The 16,522-nt window shown below is 45.5% G+C and overlaps 1 protein-coding gene across 8 annotated transcripts in view; it reads right to left on the bottom strand.

Moving 5' to 3' along the window:
- Nucleotides 1-2,599: 2,599 nt before the first annotated feature.
- DYSF (dysferlin) overlaps nucleotides 2,600-16,522 on the bottom strand; it is a 161,675-nt gene continuing 147,752 nt past the window's right edge. For all 8 annotated transcript variants that reach the window (XM_042470112.1, XM_042470116.1, XM_042470119.1 and 5 more), the window contains one exon: nucleotides 2,600-5,144. In XM_042470112.1, coding sequence (XP_042326046.1) covers nucleotides 5,106-5,144 — 39 coding nt within the window. In that variant the 3' untranslated portion in view covers nucleotides 2,600-5,105. The remainder of the gene's footprint in view (nucleotides 5,145-16,522) is intronic.

The following is a 16,522-nucleotide window of genomic DNA, read 5'->3' as shown; positions in this document are numbered from 1 at the left end:
AGGTAAATCCCATTGGTTCAATAGCTCCTCTGTAGGCAACGATTTGGGGACCAGATGGAATGGCTGCCCTGGTGGAATTCGGCTTAAACAATCAGGAAAGGAATGCCTCCATTTCACAACAGCCAAAATAAAGTAGTAGTAGTAGTAGTAGTAGTAATAATAATAATAATAATAATAATAATACAAACACACACACACACACACACACCAGTGTATGTATAAAGGAACTGACATGGTTGTGGGGCATCAACATGGTTCTGGCTGAGAAGAACCATGTTGATTCAGACCAGGTGCCTCTCTAGTCCTGCATCTTGTTCCCATAGTGGCCGCCTGTTTGCCCAGTGAAAAGTCCATCAGGAGGTCATCAGTGCAATTGCATCCTCACTTTCATGTTCCCAAGCAATGGAAGGACAGAGGTATGTTGCCCTGATACCTGGACTAGTGTCTGTATTTTAGTGTCTGTATTGTCCAGAACTTGGGAATGCTGGGTTTTTTGGAGACAACAGTTCCCACAGTCCTAAGGAACAATAGTTACAGGGGCCATCCCAAAACGTCATGGGGATGGGCTCCCCAATGCCCTCTGTCATCTAAACACTGCCTCAAAAGGAGTGAGGTCCTCCCAGAAGCACCAGCTAGTCACTTGGCCAAGAGCCAGGAATTCTGGGAACTGAAGTCCAAAACATCTGCAGGACCAAAGTTTGGGAGTCACTGCTCTAAAGTATCACATTTTATGGGGAAACCATGGAGAAAGTATCGCTTCCAGGGTCTGCTTGTGATCCTTCAGAAGAATTTTTTCAGCCACCCTTAGAAACGCAATGTCGAATTAAAGCGGACCCTGCATCTTCTCCAGATTCTGGGCTCTTCTAAAGCTGTTTGAATGGAGGAGGTCCAGTCCCCAGGAATGGCCTTTCTTTGACCAAGACCCTGAAAAACCAGAGGCAGTCAGAAGAGACAAGACCAGGTTATATTTGGCTGACAAATATCAGAGAAGGCTCTTAACAGTTTTTTAGAGGAAACATTCCCTCAAATAGGGAAAGGTGTCTCTTTGTCATAGAATGTGCTTTTCCTTAGCTATAGCTTACATTTAGCATGCTCTCCTCTTTAATTGGTCACTGGAAGGTAAGCAGGGGATTCATTTGTAAATCTGTTTGCTGCGGAGACACGTCTCTTAGGAAAACAGGTTGAGTATAAGGAATGCTCATTCCTTTCCATGCCCAATTTCTGACATAAATATATATATAGCAATGGATGCATTTTAGGGGTGACAAGTCCAGGAATCCCTCTGGCCGTGCCGGCTAGGAGACTTTGGAAGCTGCGGTCCATAAAATTTTCTAGTCCTCGTATCTTTTCCCAGCAGAATGGAGATAAAACAAAATGGCAAAACCTAGGAGCAGCACAGCCGCCTGCTTTCCTTGTAAGTGGAATCAGATGCTTTAGCTCTTGCACATGTTTGTGGGGTGAAAATGGGGGCTATGCGCGCTCCCTCTCCGCCCGCACCCTTGGAGACTCCAAGCCCTGGAAAATAAAACACCACCAGCATTCAGGAGGTTTAATAGCATTTCATTGGTAACCGCAGTGCAATTGCGATATTGCTTCGAAGGCATACACAGGTGATATGGAAAACTCCCAGCCACCCTGCTTTCAAAGAGCCCGAGCTCCAGGGCGGCTCTAAAGCAGTTTTATATCCGGCTTCTGGTTTGTCTCAGTTGCAGCAAAGATCTCTGCCATGGAAAGTGCACTTCAATATTGCAGAAAATACAAATACAAATAAAATATAAAATAAAATGAAGTCGGGCTTGTTCTCTTGGGATGGAAGGAGCCTCTCAGGTGCTAAGCACACAAGGGAGGAAAGAGAAGGAAGGGGGAATCCCTCAGCAAGGCAAGAAGATGGGACCCCAGGGCAGCGGCGGCTGGTGCCCCCAAGGACTGGAAGGGCCACGTGGCCCACGGGAAATGGAGTCAGTCCGTTCTGGTTGTGTCCCCTGCCTCTTCTCTTGCAAAGCCTGCAGCACTACAAATCCTTGGCATTTAGTGTGCAATGCACAACTGGGGGGAGTTGAGGGGTTTTGGGGGGGCACAAAAGTGGACTTCAGGGGCCGCATGTGGCTCACAAACTGCACTTTTTCTACTCCTGGTCTAACCGAACTGAAGCACAGGCTGCATCCACACTGCAGAATTAATGCAATTTGACACCGCTATGTTTAGCCTTGAGAAGAGAAGGTTAAGAGGTGATATGATAGCCCTGCTTAAATATTTGAAGGCATGTCACACTGAGGAATGGAGCAAGCTTGTTTTCTGCTGCTCCAGAGAACAGGAGCCAATGGAGCAATTGATGCAAAATACAAGAAAAGAGATGCCAGGTCAACATTAGGAGAAACTTCCTGACAAAAGGAGCTGTTGGACAGTGGAAGACACTCCCTTGGATAGTAATAGAATCTCCTTCTTTGGAGGTCTTTTAATGGAGGCTGGATGGCCATCTGTCAGGGATCCTTTGATTGAGAGTTCCTGCATGGCAGAAGGGGGTTGGACTGGATGGCCCTTCTTGGGGTCTCCTCCAACTCCATGATTCTATGAACTGACATGGCTGAATACTATGGAATTCTGGGATCTGCAATTTAGTGAGGTATTTAGCCTTCTTTCCCAAAGAGCTCTGGTGCCACAACAAACTACAAAGTGGAGAAGAGAAGGTTAAAGGGTGACATGGTAGCCCTGTTTAAATAGTGCAAGGGATGCCACACTGAAGATACAGCAAGCTTGTTCTCTGCCGTTCCAGCGACTGGAACACAGAGCAAGAGATGCAAATAACAGGGAAAGGGATTCCAGCTCAACGTTAGGAAGAACATCCTGATGGTAAGAGCTGTTCGACAGGGGAAGAGGCTGCTGCCTCAAAGCGTGGTGCAGTCTCCTGCTTTGGAGGTTTTAAAATGCTGGGTTTCCATCAGTCACAGGGAGGGCTTGGAGGGTGTCTTCATCTGACGGCTGAAGGGGGTTGAAGTGGATGGCCCTTGGTTTTTCTTTAAATTCTGGGATCCTACAACACTGTGATTGTCTCATCCACATAGTAGAAGGTTTCCTATCCCTTGGCTCAGTCCTCTATCAGAATGGAGACTGTGGTCAAGAAGGCAGGAGAAGACGAAGACTTGGAAGGGCAGCTATGAAGGAAATGGACAAGATCTGCAAGAGTAAAGAGGTATCATTGAAAACTAAAGCCAGGATTGTCCATGCTATCACATTTCCAGTTTCTAGGTACGAAAAGCAAAATGTATTAATGTTGGACAGGGAAGAAAGGTGACAGGAAGGGAATTTGTTTGAAATGCAGGGCTGGAGGCCAGTCCGATGGATGTCCCAGACTGCCAAAAAGACAGATAGAGGTGCCCTAAGTCAACTTGAAGGCAATGAGCAAGAGCAAACCAAGCCCTACTAGATTTGGCTGTCATACTTTGAACATATCATGAAACAAAAAGACTCATTGGAAAAGATGGTAATGCTTGGTAAGATAGAAAGCAATAGGAAAAGAAGACTGACATTACAGGTGGACAGACTCCATCAAGGAAACCACAGCTGCCCTGAGTTTGCAAGACACTGAGCCCTTAAGAACCGGGTCTCTGGTGGAGGTCTCTCATTCGGAGGATTGCCAGAAGTTAAAGAGGACTTTTCTGCAATGATCAACAACTTGTTTGCTTGACTTGCTAACATCTGTCACCTTCGTCTCTGGCTATTTCATATTTATTCTGCCAAAAAAAAATCACATCCAGCTTGTGTGTGTGTGTGTGCGTGCGTGTGTGCAGAAAACAACATTTTCTGCGCAGAGATAATATTTTTATGATTATGGCTTTTCTTTCTGTCTGCACAGATAAACTATTTTCTTTGCAGACAATGCTGCTTCCTGCACAAAATGCTATTTTCCACTAAAAATAAAAGTATGAACTTGAAGGGATGCTATATTGAGGATGGAGTGAGCTTGTTTCCTGCTGCTCCAGAGAATAGGAAACAGTGCCATGGAAGCAAATGCAAATGACAGGAAAAGAAATTCCTCCTAAATATTAGGCCAAACTTCCTGATAGTAAGAGCTGTTTAGCTGCAAAAGATGCTGCAATGAAGAATGGTGGAGTCTCTTTCTTTGGAGGCTTTCAGACAGAGGCTGGATGGCCATCTGTCACAGGGAGGGCTTGGATTGTGAGTTCCTGCATGAACTAGATGCCTTTGGGATCTCTTCCAACTCTAGGATTCTATCATTCTCTGCGAATTTTGTGCAGAATAAGGCTTTTACGGCGAACTGTCTTTTTTAAAAAACACTGCAGAGTTTTCAAAGACTTTCTTGCAGTGGAAGAAAATGACTAAAGCACAGAATTAGTAACGCATGGCATCCTGGTTCTTGGTGATATTTGGGGATATTTGAGGCATATGCATCCAGAGATGGGGGAAACTGCAGAGGCTGAACCCCAAATCCTTTCCCCCCTTTCCCATGATGCAACAAATCCCATTTTTCCAGGGCTGAACTGACTTGTTGGCAGTAAAAGCAGACGCAACGGGTGGCAAAGAAACGGGGACCTCATGCTCTTACTAGGGTGGTTTCAAGCAGTTCTTTGTTACTCTAACCCGGCTCCCTAACTGTAGTCCTTCAGGTTTTTGGACTCCAGCTCCCAGAAGCCCTGCCAACCTGGTCAACAGTCAGGAATTCTGGGAGCTGAAGTCCAAAACATCCGGTGGACCAAAGTCTGGGAATCACTGCTGTAACCTACTGACAGATCCCAAGCGTTGTACAGGTGAATCATCTACTTCTCGAAGGCCTACTTTGTACAGAGAACAAAGCCCCAGAAACCAAAGTGCAGTTCTGGTGCATCTGTTCAGCCATGGCACCTGAGCAGCATTTGCAGGGTTAAGGGCATTGGGCTGAGAGGGGGTAGTATTAAAACCTATGGCTTTGTGACTGAGAAGAATGCAATTTGTGCAGGGAGTGGCTGCTGTCCGTTCCCTTTTGCAGAAGAGTGTGCGACAGAAGGCAGGTTGTGTGGTTTGCAAGGCACTGTGCAGCCGTCTTCTCCTCCGCCGGCTCTGGCCTCTGCCTTGCAAGGCTCTTCTCTTGGCTCTTCTCCACCTTGGGCTCAGCTGAAAGGCTTCACCAGCTTCATAGCAGCATAGTTCTGCAAGGAAGAAAAGACAGGAGTGGGATTAAAGGATTAAGACTCTCTGCGGTGGCTCCCAGACTCTGGGAATCCCTTCCTTCCTCACTTTCCTGCGGTCACTGGCTGAAGACCTTTCCACCTCGGCAGCTTTCGGAGAAATGGGTGTCTAAATTTCATGCACATATGCATAATAATACAGAGTGTCCGCACCATACGCAATCATGCTATGCTCAGCTTTAACCTTACATGGAAGGTTAAGCTGTCATAAAATGAATGGTGTGTGCCGCACCAAATGCGGGAACACTCCCTCATTGAAACTAATGGGGTTTGAGCTTATGCAAACCCCATTAGTTTCAATGAGGGAGTGTTCCCACATTCAGGAACACTTGGGAGGGGGCAGTCTGGAATGGATCCCCATGTATGGGGAGGGCCCACAGTAATAGTAGTAGTAGTAATGATGATGATGATGATGATGATAATTTATTTATAGCCCAGCTCTCCAATTAGATCGGGGCGGCTGACAACATTAAAAGAACATTAGAATACAATATAATACCATATTCCCACAAACCCACCCACCTACAATAAAAAAACAATACAACTAAATTATTAAAGTAAATGATGAAAACAGTGCCACCTTCCTCCCAAATTGGACCCAAGGCAGCTCACAAAAGATGCTTCCAAATAACAGCAACAACAACAACAACAACAACAACAACAACAACAGAACAGTACAAATTTAAAACACAATTAGAACACTACATTACTATAGCAGCCAACAATGCAAAATTCTTTACAAATTCTAAGTTAAAAATATATATACAGCCATTCAAAACAGAGCAAAGCAAACACCTCCAATAAGAAGCAAATGCCCCGATTACAGTGTTCCTGAGACATTTGCTGGGATTAGGGGCACAGTACCCCCTAAAGGGGGGGGGGGCTAAATAGAAAATCACTATTTCTTTAACCTGAGAAAACACTTTTCTAGGGATCTCTATGGGGCTGTGCAGGCCGCTCCTTTTAGAACCAGACTGGGGCCGTGGAAATCACATGCCCTGGCCCCAATCTGGCCTTTCCAGGGTGCAAAAAGCAGACACAAAAAGTGGTTCTTTTTTTGCACCCTGGAAAGGGTGCCATAGCCACTGTGCTGTGGCTTTATGGTACTCCTTTAGCACTGCGTCATCTAAACGCAGCACTAGAGGAGTGCCATGATGCTGCGCGCCATGTGGTGCGGCACGCAGCATCATGCTGCCATGGGACAGAGTTGGGGCACATCTCATATGGATGCCACACCCCAACGTCTCCAGGCCAGTCTTAATGGCAGGTCTGCACAGGCCTTATGTCCTCCAGAGCAATGCCATGGTCAACATCTGCTGGAAGCTGGCCATAGAATAGCACCAGAGGAGCTACAAACGCCTAGAGAAATTCTTTCTTTCTTTCTTTCTTTCTTTGTCATCCCGTTGCCTATAGTCTGCATGTGATCCCTGGAGCCCTGAAGTTCTCCACCAAAGCCATCCAAACCCCACAATTGGGAGGGATACTTACATTTTGGAGCATTGTTTTGTCCCCAAACCATGCAGGAAGACTCTCAAATGCATGAATAATATATTTGAAAATACCTGCACATCATTCCCACAAGCAACTAGAACCCAATATGATCCCCCAAACCCCTAATTTCCTTTGCAGTCCCTCTCAAAACAATGACAGTAAGTGACAGCATACTATATTATACTGATATCACTTCCTGCGGCCATTTTGAGAAGGACTGAAGCCCCTGTGAAGGTCTGGGGGGGATTGGCCCCTGGCCCCACAGAGTGGCCTAGTTCTGCTTTCCATTTGGGGACTTTTTCTTTTCTTTTCAAAATATATTTTTATTTATTCTCACATATAAGTCAACAAAATTACAAAACAATACAAGCAAAAACCTATCAACATATATAATACATTTGTTCCATCTCAAAAATTTCATACAACAACCACAACAACACAACAAATTTTCTGAGTGTCTATAGCAGTAGTAGGTGGCATCACGTTGCCTATTGACTTATGGTGACCCTATGGATTTTGTAGGGTTTTCTCTGTATGTTTAGAGGGAGCTTGCCATTGCCTTCCTCTGAAATATAGCCTACAGTACCTGATATTCCTTGGCGGACCCCATCCTGCTACTAACCAGGCCTGACCCTGCTTAGTTTTCAAGCTCAAACAAGATCTGGGGCCATCATGCATAGCCACTCATTGTGCATGGATGCACAATGTGCATTTAGATGTGCCCAGTTGCAATTCTCTGATACAATGGCTTGAACAATCCTCGCTTAGGTGTTCAGAGTTATATCTTTACACTTTAAAATCTTATCTAGTTCCTTCATAGCCATCCTTCCCATTCCTTAGTCTTCTTCTAAAATGTTCAGATGACACAATACTACTAGCAGAAACCGACAAAGGCCTGGAACAATTGCTGAAGGTGGTCAAGGAGGAAAGGTCCGATTGATGGTGAACATTAAGAAATGCAACCTTTAAAGTGGCTTTTCTGTTCCTTCTTTGGACTTTATGACACGACAAAAAAAGACGAGAAGCATAGCGCTATGCTTCTGTCAATGTTACGCAATAACGCAAAGATTTTCACACAACATTGCGTGATGTTGCCATTACCGTGGGATTATCCTGGCAAAATTGTACCACTTTTAATTCATGGGGAAATCCCATGGATAAAAAGTGGCATGATTTTGCTGCTCCATTCATGGGATAATTGCGTGATAATGGCGACCTAGTGTGAAAATCTTCACCGCGATTGCGCGATTTTCCCAGGATACTAACACTTTAAACCCCCAATTCTCCGGGTGTGATAAAGTCCTCAGCGTCTCCCACACTCGCCCAGCCCAGCCCAGTCCACCATAATGGTGATCGAGACAAGGAAGAAATAGCTAATGTGGAAACATCTAATACCACACCAAAAAATTAACTTTACTGGCAACGCGAAGAAGGTTTCTGATATATTCATTTCCAGTAACAAGGTTTTTTCCTCCTCATCTCTTCCATATGTTACGCAGAGAGAGAAAAGTTGTCCATAACCCTGTTCCCGGTGCCAATAAAAAAAGCATCCAACTGTCAATAACTTAAACGTTTTCTTGCAAGCCAAAGCAGCTGTGCGCCTAATGATGATTGCAGTCTATTGGAAAGGGAGGGAGGGAAGGAGATGCCTGGCAGCAGCCTGGCACTCCTTGGAAATGGGGAATAAGGGCACCTTCATCCCATATTGGAGACCTTCTCCTTGACACAGTTGGCTTCCATGCTAACCATGATGGTGTCCAGGGCAAAAGGAATGCTTCCCATGCGTCCAACTGGCACATATAGTCTAAGGGATGGGCAGAATGTCAATGCAATCCTCCAAAAGTCTTTCTTTTTTTAACAGGCATTGTGCCATTCTGCAATTAAAAAGTGATTAAAGCTGCATCTGATAAAAGCTGAAACCATAGGGGCCCTTTATGCCACACAATTATAGCCCTATGATCAAACCTGAACTGCCATGGCTGCATCTTTTGGTACCCTGGGGCTTGTGGTCTGAGGCTCCCCAGATGAAAATACACAGTATTTCCCCCTAAATTGCAAAATGTAGGTTCCTATAAGTTGCCCCACAGGATTCCATAAGATATTGCCATAGCAATTAATGAATTAACAAGGTGCAATAGGACCAAAAAATCACCTGCTACATCCCTCCGCTAGGCAGCAATGCACAGCTACCGCACTCCTCAAAGATGCCCATCCAGTCTCTATTTAAAGAGCCCCCAATGAAGGAGATGCCACCAGCCTCCAAGGCAGTTCTTTCCACTGTCAAACTGCTATTACAATCAAGAAGGTCTTCCCAGTGTTCAGGTGGGATCTCTTTTCTTGCAATCTGAATCCACCTGTTTCATGTTCTGGTCTCTGGATGGGTAGCAGCAGACAAAAGAAAATGTCCAGCTGCTTCTACAGCGGAACTTACATGGATGTAATGACAGTGTTCTGGCCTTTGATTTGCAGGAGGGAACTAAGGTCTTTATCACATGAAGCTATAAAAGTGGAATTTTAACAGAATAAAACCAGTGTCTGATAGTTATCATACAACTGGTAATAGTATCATGGCCAGTACTTTATCACACAACCCTTTGGCTGGTACTTATCACATGTCTTCATGCCCATCCTGCTGCTGCCTTGCATTCCATTCATTATTACTGTGCACCTTTTCATTGACGTTGAAAACCCATCAATAGGCTGCCAATCACACTGCTATTCCACCATGACTGCCTTCATGCGCTAGGTCTTTTCTGCTGCAGTTTTGCTTCTGAAGCAGTGCCATGGAGGTGAATGGTGGGATTCTGCTCCTTTCCCCATCTTTTCCCTGACCTTTGCAGTGATCACGGCAGCCAATGCCTTCCCAAAGCTGGCTTGCTGTGTACACATTCACACAGCTGCTGGCTTTGGGAGGTGGTTGGCATCCATAATCACTCCTTCCCACCTTTCCTCTTGGAAAGTGGTGTTTGGCAGTGTGGAAAACAGATGACACAACCATGGATGGCCAAAGTGCTATCATGAGGGAAAGTGTGATAAGAAATTATGCCAAAGCAGTATACTTCCATTCATAGAATAGAGTCATAGATGTGGAAGAGACCCCAAGAAGGGCCCTGATCCAGTCCAACCCCTTTCTTCTGCCATGCAGGAACTCTCAGTCCAAGCATCCTCAACAGATGGCCATCCAGCCTCTGCTTAAAGACCTCCAAAGAAGGAGGCTCCACTACACTCCAAGATATTGTATGGTTTTAATGTACCTCTGATTCCTTGTGATTGGGTGGGCTATTTATTATTATTATTGTCCTTCACTATCAAACAGCTCTTACTCTCAGGAAGTTCTTCCTAATGTTGAGGTAGAATCTCGTTTCCTGTAGCTTGCCTCCATTGCTCTGGGGCCTAGTCTCTGGAGCAGCAGAAAACAAGCATGCTCCCTCCTCAATATGGCATCCCTTCAAGTATTTAAACAGGGCTCTCATATCACCTCTTAACCTTCTCTTCTCCAAGCTAAACATCCCCAGCTCCCTAAGTCCTTCCTCATAGGGCTTCATGGTTTCCAGACGCTTCTCCATTTTGGTGGCCCTCCTTTGGACACATGGCTCCAGCTTCTCACATCCTTTTTGAATTGTTTTGCCCAGAACTGGACACAAGATTATTCCAAGTGAGGCCTGACCAAAGTAGAATAGAGTGGCAGTATTACTTCCCTTGATCCAGACACTATACTTCTATTGATGCAGCCTAAAATCACATTGGCCTTTTTCGCTGCCGCATTCATAAACTAGCACAATTGTGGTAGGACAGCAGGCTGGTGTAATAAAGTGCTAGGCATAGAGGGTGTCTGGTGGACTGGGAGGGGTTGTTTGTGAGGAACTGGGATCGTTCCCATCAGCCTTCTTCGCTGAAGCTTTTCAGGTCGATTCTCTCCATCTGTGGCAGTCCATTTTCCAGTGCGATTCAGTCCCATCAATATAAAGAAAGGTCTTCTCTTTAAGTTTGCTGTCAAGCCAAGTTGACATGCAAGTTGATGCTCTTAGGATAGAGACATGCTTCAAACTAGCTCTGATTCACACACCACTCAAACTGGGAGTTCCCTTCCAAACCCACTGGATTTAATTGGGATAGAAGAAAAAAGAGAATGATGGAAAAAGGAGGGGGAAAATGAGGCAGACCCAATTGGAAAGAGGTGGAGGGGGAGGAAAGTGAGACCCCCAAGCTGTGTAATAAATTGCCGTTTGGACCAGTGCAAGGCTTCCTTCCAATTCAGGAAGGAGGGAGAAAACAGCGCATCGCCCCATAAACCAAGCATCCCAACGTGAAGCACATCATCACGGACCATTAGCAAGTCCCCTCCGTGGAACGTTAAAACCTCCTAATTAATTTCCCACCCTTTTCTCTTTCAGGAGGCTTCCTCCAGAAGATTGTGGCTGTTATTTTTAGGGTTTGTCTGGAGGGCAGGGAGGAAAGGGAGAGTCCTTCCATCTGGCTGGAAACGCTCTACTGAGTGGGATGGCGATGGAAGCCAAGAAAGGCTTAACCAACTGGCTTGGAAAGCAAGTCGCCATGCAAAGCAGCAGCAAGACGCTTCTTCTGGGGAAGGCGAGAGACTTGGGCTGCATCCACACTGGAGAAATAACCCGGTTTGGTACCACTTTAACTCTTTGTGGCTCAAGGCTATGGAATTCTGGGTGCTGGAGTTTGTTGGGGGGCCCAGAGCACAATCACAATCACAACTCATTATTCTGGTTATTGTGGAGGTCCGAAGTCATCTCTGCCCACATAGCAATGCCCTCCAACTGTCCGCATTTGCTAGGGACAGCCCTGGTTAATCCTCGGTCATCCCACTCTTCCAGCTGCTTCTCAAATGTCCCAGTTTCTCTCTTGTCCTCTCACTTTCCCCCTTCTGCCCTTGTTGTTGTTGTTGTTGTTGTTGTGTGCCTTCAAATCATTTCCAACACTTTACAATGTGTGTGTGTGGGGGGGGGGGCAATTTTAGTAATTCAATAAATAACACAAACACACCCCAATCTTGGTCCTGGGGGGCAAAAGTGACCCACAGGACACACTTTGGACCTTATCACACTAGTGAAATCCCATTCAGAAACAGGATTTAAACTAGATTTAAACTTTTTTAAAAACCCACAAATGCAAACATGAAATAACGCAAAAATAAACCGAACGTAAAAAGAAGGAAAAAATAGCAGCATTTTACTTTTGGGATGTTCCGAAAGTAGCCTTCGCTTTGACTTTGTGTTATTTCACGTTTGCAGGAACTTTGTCTGATAAACTTCAAGCATTTGTGAGTTTTTTCCAATTTAAATCTACTTTAAATCGTGTTTCTCAGCGGTGATAAGTGTGATAAGGTCCTTTGTCCATCTTGCCATGAACCAGCCTAGGTCCTAGCTTAGACAGTCTAAGCAGTGCTGGGACTGGAGTGCCTCTGGACCAGCTGCAAGGCCATCCTCATATGTCAGATGGTCTTTGGGGTACAGTGGGGTACAATAGTGTAGCAATGTCCCTTGATGTGTGACACACTGTTGTTGTTGTTAGCTACCCTCAAGCCAACCTCAACTCATGGATACCCTGTGAATGAGACATCTCCAAGACCCCCTCTCCTCCATTGCTCTATTAAGGTCCTGTAGACTCAGACCCATGTCCTCTTTGAGGGAGTCTAGCCATCTGGGGTCCAGTCTTCCTCTCTTTCTACTGCCTTCCATCTTCCTTACAATTATAGTCTTTTCGAGTGATGTTTTCCGCTCGTAGTATGGTGTGACACACTCTTGCCGGCCAATTGGCCAACGTCATGAATGAGTAGGGACACCAACCCTGCTTGCAAGAATGGGATGGAAGAGAGGGGATGGGTGACTATTCCTTTGTGTAAATCTTTGATAATAAAAATAAGTGGTGTTGGCGGTGAGTGCTTTTATGTGCTCCTTGTTCACACTGATCAATGGTCATCTTTTGTGCGTGGAAGAAAGGAAGGAAAGAAGGAAGGAGAAGGAGAAGGAAGAGCAGGGGAGGGGAGGGGGAGAAAGAATATCACTCTCTAATTTTCCATCTGCGTTCATTCCAAGAGCAAATGATGAAGGATTTCTAGGGTGTTTGCCAGGGATCTCTGCGTTCGAGGGCATCCCTGATGCTCCAGGCACCACCAATCTCTCCCTCCCTCCCTCCCAGCCGGTCTTATTGCCAAAGCCTAATAGGTAACAGAGCCGCAAAAGGAACCCGATTCCAGGCAGTTCAAGTCAGCAACCTCAAAAACTGGGGAGAGGTGTGGGGCGGATAGTGGGGGAGCAGGAGGTCTTTCCAAATGAAACGAGAGCAGAGAAGTTCCACGACATGCTTCAATTGCTTTTCAGAAATGTGAGTCAGACTGTCCACATTTTTCGTATATTGAATTTGATTTCTATTCTGCTTCACCCACAAAGACCCAAGGACCAATTCCACGGCTAAAACTGCCACGCAACGCAACTGCGGGTTCCAATCCTCTCCAAGGATAAAGCTTCCTTGCAGTGGGACTGACTTCCATGTAAAAGTGCTGAGGATCTGCTTGCCTGACAATGGAGATTATCACACGGAGGCAGGATAAGGACAGGATTGCTCCCCCGTCCTTATGCCATCTTTGACTGCAATCCCATGAATTTCAAATCGCAGCGTTATTATGCTGTCATTGAAGCGGCATTGCATTAATGCAAACTCCTGTCAATGCAAAATGCTGGTCGATGCTGCTTCAATGACAGGACAATGACCGGATCTGTGCGACGTTGGTTGAAAGTCTATAGCATGATCGTGGTCAATCACGCTTTCCGGAGAGGATAATGTCTGGATAAGCACAACATCATAAGAAAACCTTCTAGCCATCACTCTGTGAGAACAGGAAAAGGACAGGACAAAGACGCTTCATCCCCCGTCTTGATAATCTTCAAAGACTGGAGTAGGAGAGACCAAAGAGCAGAGTCTCATCCAGCAGCCATGTTGATTTTGCCAAGACACACAGAACTGTGAAACTGTGTAGTGAGGTGTCCAATGGGGTTCTGTTCTGGGCCCAGTTTGCCATTCAACATCTTTATCAATGACTTAGATGAAAGAATAGAGGACATACTTATCAAATTTGCAGATGAGGAGGAGTAACTAATACCCCAAAGGACAGGATAAATATTCAAAGTGACCTGAATAGATTAGAAAGCTGGGCCAAAGCTAACAAAATGAATTTCAATACAGAGAAATGTAAGGTACTGCACTTAGGGCAGAAAAATGAAATGCATAGATATAGGATGGGGGGCATCTGGCTTAAGGAGACTTATACATGTGAAAGGGATCTGGGAGTCCAAGTAGACCACAAGTTGAACATGAGTCAACAGTGTGATGCAGCAGCTAAAAAGGCAAATGCGATTCTAGGCTTCATTAATAGAAGTGTGTGTGTGTGTGTGTGTGTGTATAACCATGCTGGTTATACGCATGACAGAAGAGCCATGCTGAATCCAAACACAACAGGGGAGCATAGGAGAAGGCATGCTGGATGCGAGCATGCACCTAGCCTTCTGAAGCTTGTGGACTAAGCAGAGAGATTAGGGGATGGGAATGGAAATGAAAATGGAGGGTGCATCTACACTACAGAAATAATGCAGTTTGGCACCAATTGAACTGCCATGGCTCCATCCTACAGAATCCTGGTGATGCAAAGAAATCTTAAGACCTTGCATAACTATAAATCCCAGGACTTCATAGGCTGGAGCTACTGCACTTAAAGTGGGGTCAGACTGCGTTATTTCCACAGAGTGGATGCACCTGGAGTCACATACACTTCAACTCAATCCTCCTGTACTCTAGCCCTACCTTTCTCTTCCTGCTTGGCCACATGGACATTAAGCTCCTTGCAGCATCCACTTAAGGCAGACAGCTTTGTATATATGTATAGACATCTATACATTTTGTGAGCCAAGCATTCCTCAGAGCAACTCCTCTGCCCCTTGAGGAGCTGTCCTTGGTGTTGTGCTATCTGATGCTGGCAATGGTATTTGAAGTCCAATTTCTTGACAGCCACCTTGACTCTAGTCTTTGGGAGAACATATATATATATTCTCTCAAAGACTAAAGTCAAGGTTATCAAAAATTTGGACTGAAAATACCATTGTTAGCGTGCCCTGTAGCAGCTTACAATAAAATCAGTTTCTACCAATATTAATTAAATCAATGCATAAATATATAAATACCTAGACCTGCAATTGTCTCAGTTGCTTTGATCAACCTGCATCCTCCATTTTAGGATTGTAAAGAACACTCACAAATTTGCTTGTCCTCATTGAGAAAGCGTGTCTCGGCACATCAAAACCCATCAAGAAAATGATCAAAATGTTTTGGGATTAATTTGCACCAAATAAAGGGCAAAGGTGCTACTTTGGGTTTATGTAACATAAATCTTTGCACGTAATGGGATCTTGTAGCACCTTTGGGACTAACTGTGCAAAAGAGGTTGTAGCATAAGCTTTCCTAGACTTGGTCTCCTTCCTCAGAGGCATGGAGTGAACTAGCATCCAGAAAGGACTTTTATAACCAGACTGTATGAATAGCCATAGAAGTGCAAGACTTGTGGATCTGGGGATGAGGTGACAAGTTCAGTTTTAACTATGTCAACTGAGGGACAAAAGGAAGAGGAAACATGTTGCCTAAGGCCAGGGTGGGTGGGTGGCCGTATGTATGGTGGTGGGAGTTTGGGGATGTGGTGTGTGCAGGCTGTGAACCAGAAAGATATGTAGAGGTCCTGTGCAGACCACCTGTAGCCACCTTCAGATGCGCTGGATCGGGGCCACGGCAACCCCATGCTGCGGCCTTTCCAGGGCACAATAGCCACGGTGCCATGGCTTGAAGGCATTCCTTTGGTGCTGCATTGTATGGACACAGTGGAAGAGGAAGAGTATGACACTGTGTGCCATGTGGGGCAGCACATGGCATCGTGGCACCCTGTGGGTGGAGTGGAGTGTGCATCATGTGGACATGATGCCCCGACTCTGCTCCCAGGCTGACCTTAATGGCTGGTCTCCACAGGGCCTAAGTCTACAAAAGCTTCTGCTACAATGTCTTTAGCACAGCTAGTCTCAAAGGTCCTACAAGATCCCTTTGCAGACTGATTTTCCAGATTAACATGGCTACGTCTCTGAGTAAACCTTTGCAGATGGAGTTCTGCATTGATTGTGCTGCATGACCCATTATTTGGATGGCAATATTGTGTGACTGAAGGTGCACCCAATGTGCAGGCACATCACACCACCTGTGCCTCCACTTCTACAACCATGAATCGATTATGGACATTCTGCATCAGACAAAAATGTCCACGGCAACCCATTGAATCAATTGGGAATTATCATACAAGTCAAATTATTTGAATTGGCATGCTACCATTGAGGCAACCAAGAGATTTAAGCCAGAGAGGCCTATGCCAGTGCTATCATAACAGTCTTAACTGTGGACTGGTCATACTGGGTGGTGGATTCTGGGAGCCACACTCCCAAAAAATGAACATTTGCCAGGTCTGTTCTTTCGTTGCTGTTGAGAAAGACCCTTGCTGCTGAGCTGGTTTGCTTTTCCAGCAGCCACCCAAGCAGAGCGTGAATGCAGACTATGGTGCCATCTTCATTGTTTTATGGAGTTTGGAAAAGTTCCTTTTTTGGACTACACCTACCCAAATCCCCCCATGGCCACGGACCCTGGGGGATTCCTAGTCGTTGCAGCCAAGCTTTGGTGTTTGGTAAGCAGGCTGTTCCATCTAGTGAGTTTAAGTCTGGGAAGCTCATCAGATAAGGGCAGCCAAGGTGTTTTGCAGCTGGGAGCAAGATGGAGGCAAATTCCTGGCCAGCTAA

Source organism: Sceloporus undulatus, chromosome 5, assembly GCF_019175285.1.
Source record: "Sceloporus undulatus isolate JIND9_A2432 ecotype Alabama chromosome 5, SceUnd_v1.1, whole genome shotgun sequence".
Lineage (NCBI taxonomy): Eukaryota > Metazoa > Chordata > Lepidosauria > Squamata > Phrynosomatidae > Sceloporus > Sceloporus undulatus.
The sequence above is the reverse complement of the archived record's forward strand: the minus strand, read 5'-3'. Positions and strand labels throughout refer to the sequence as shown.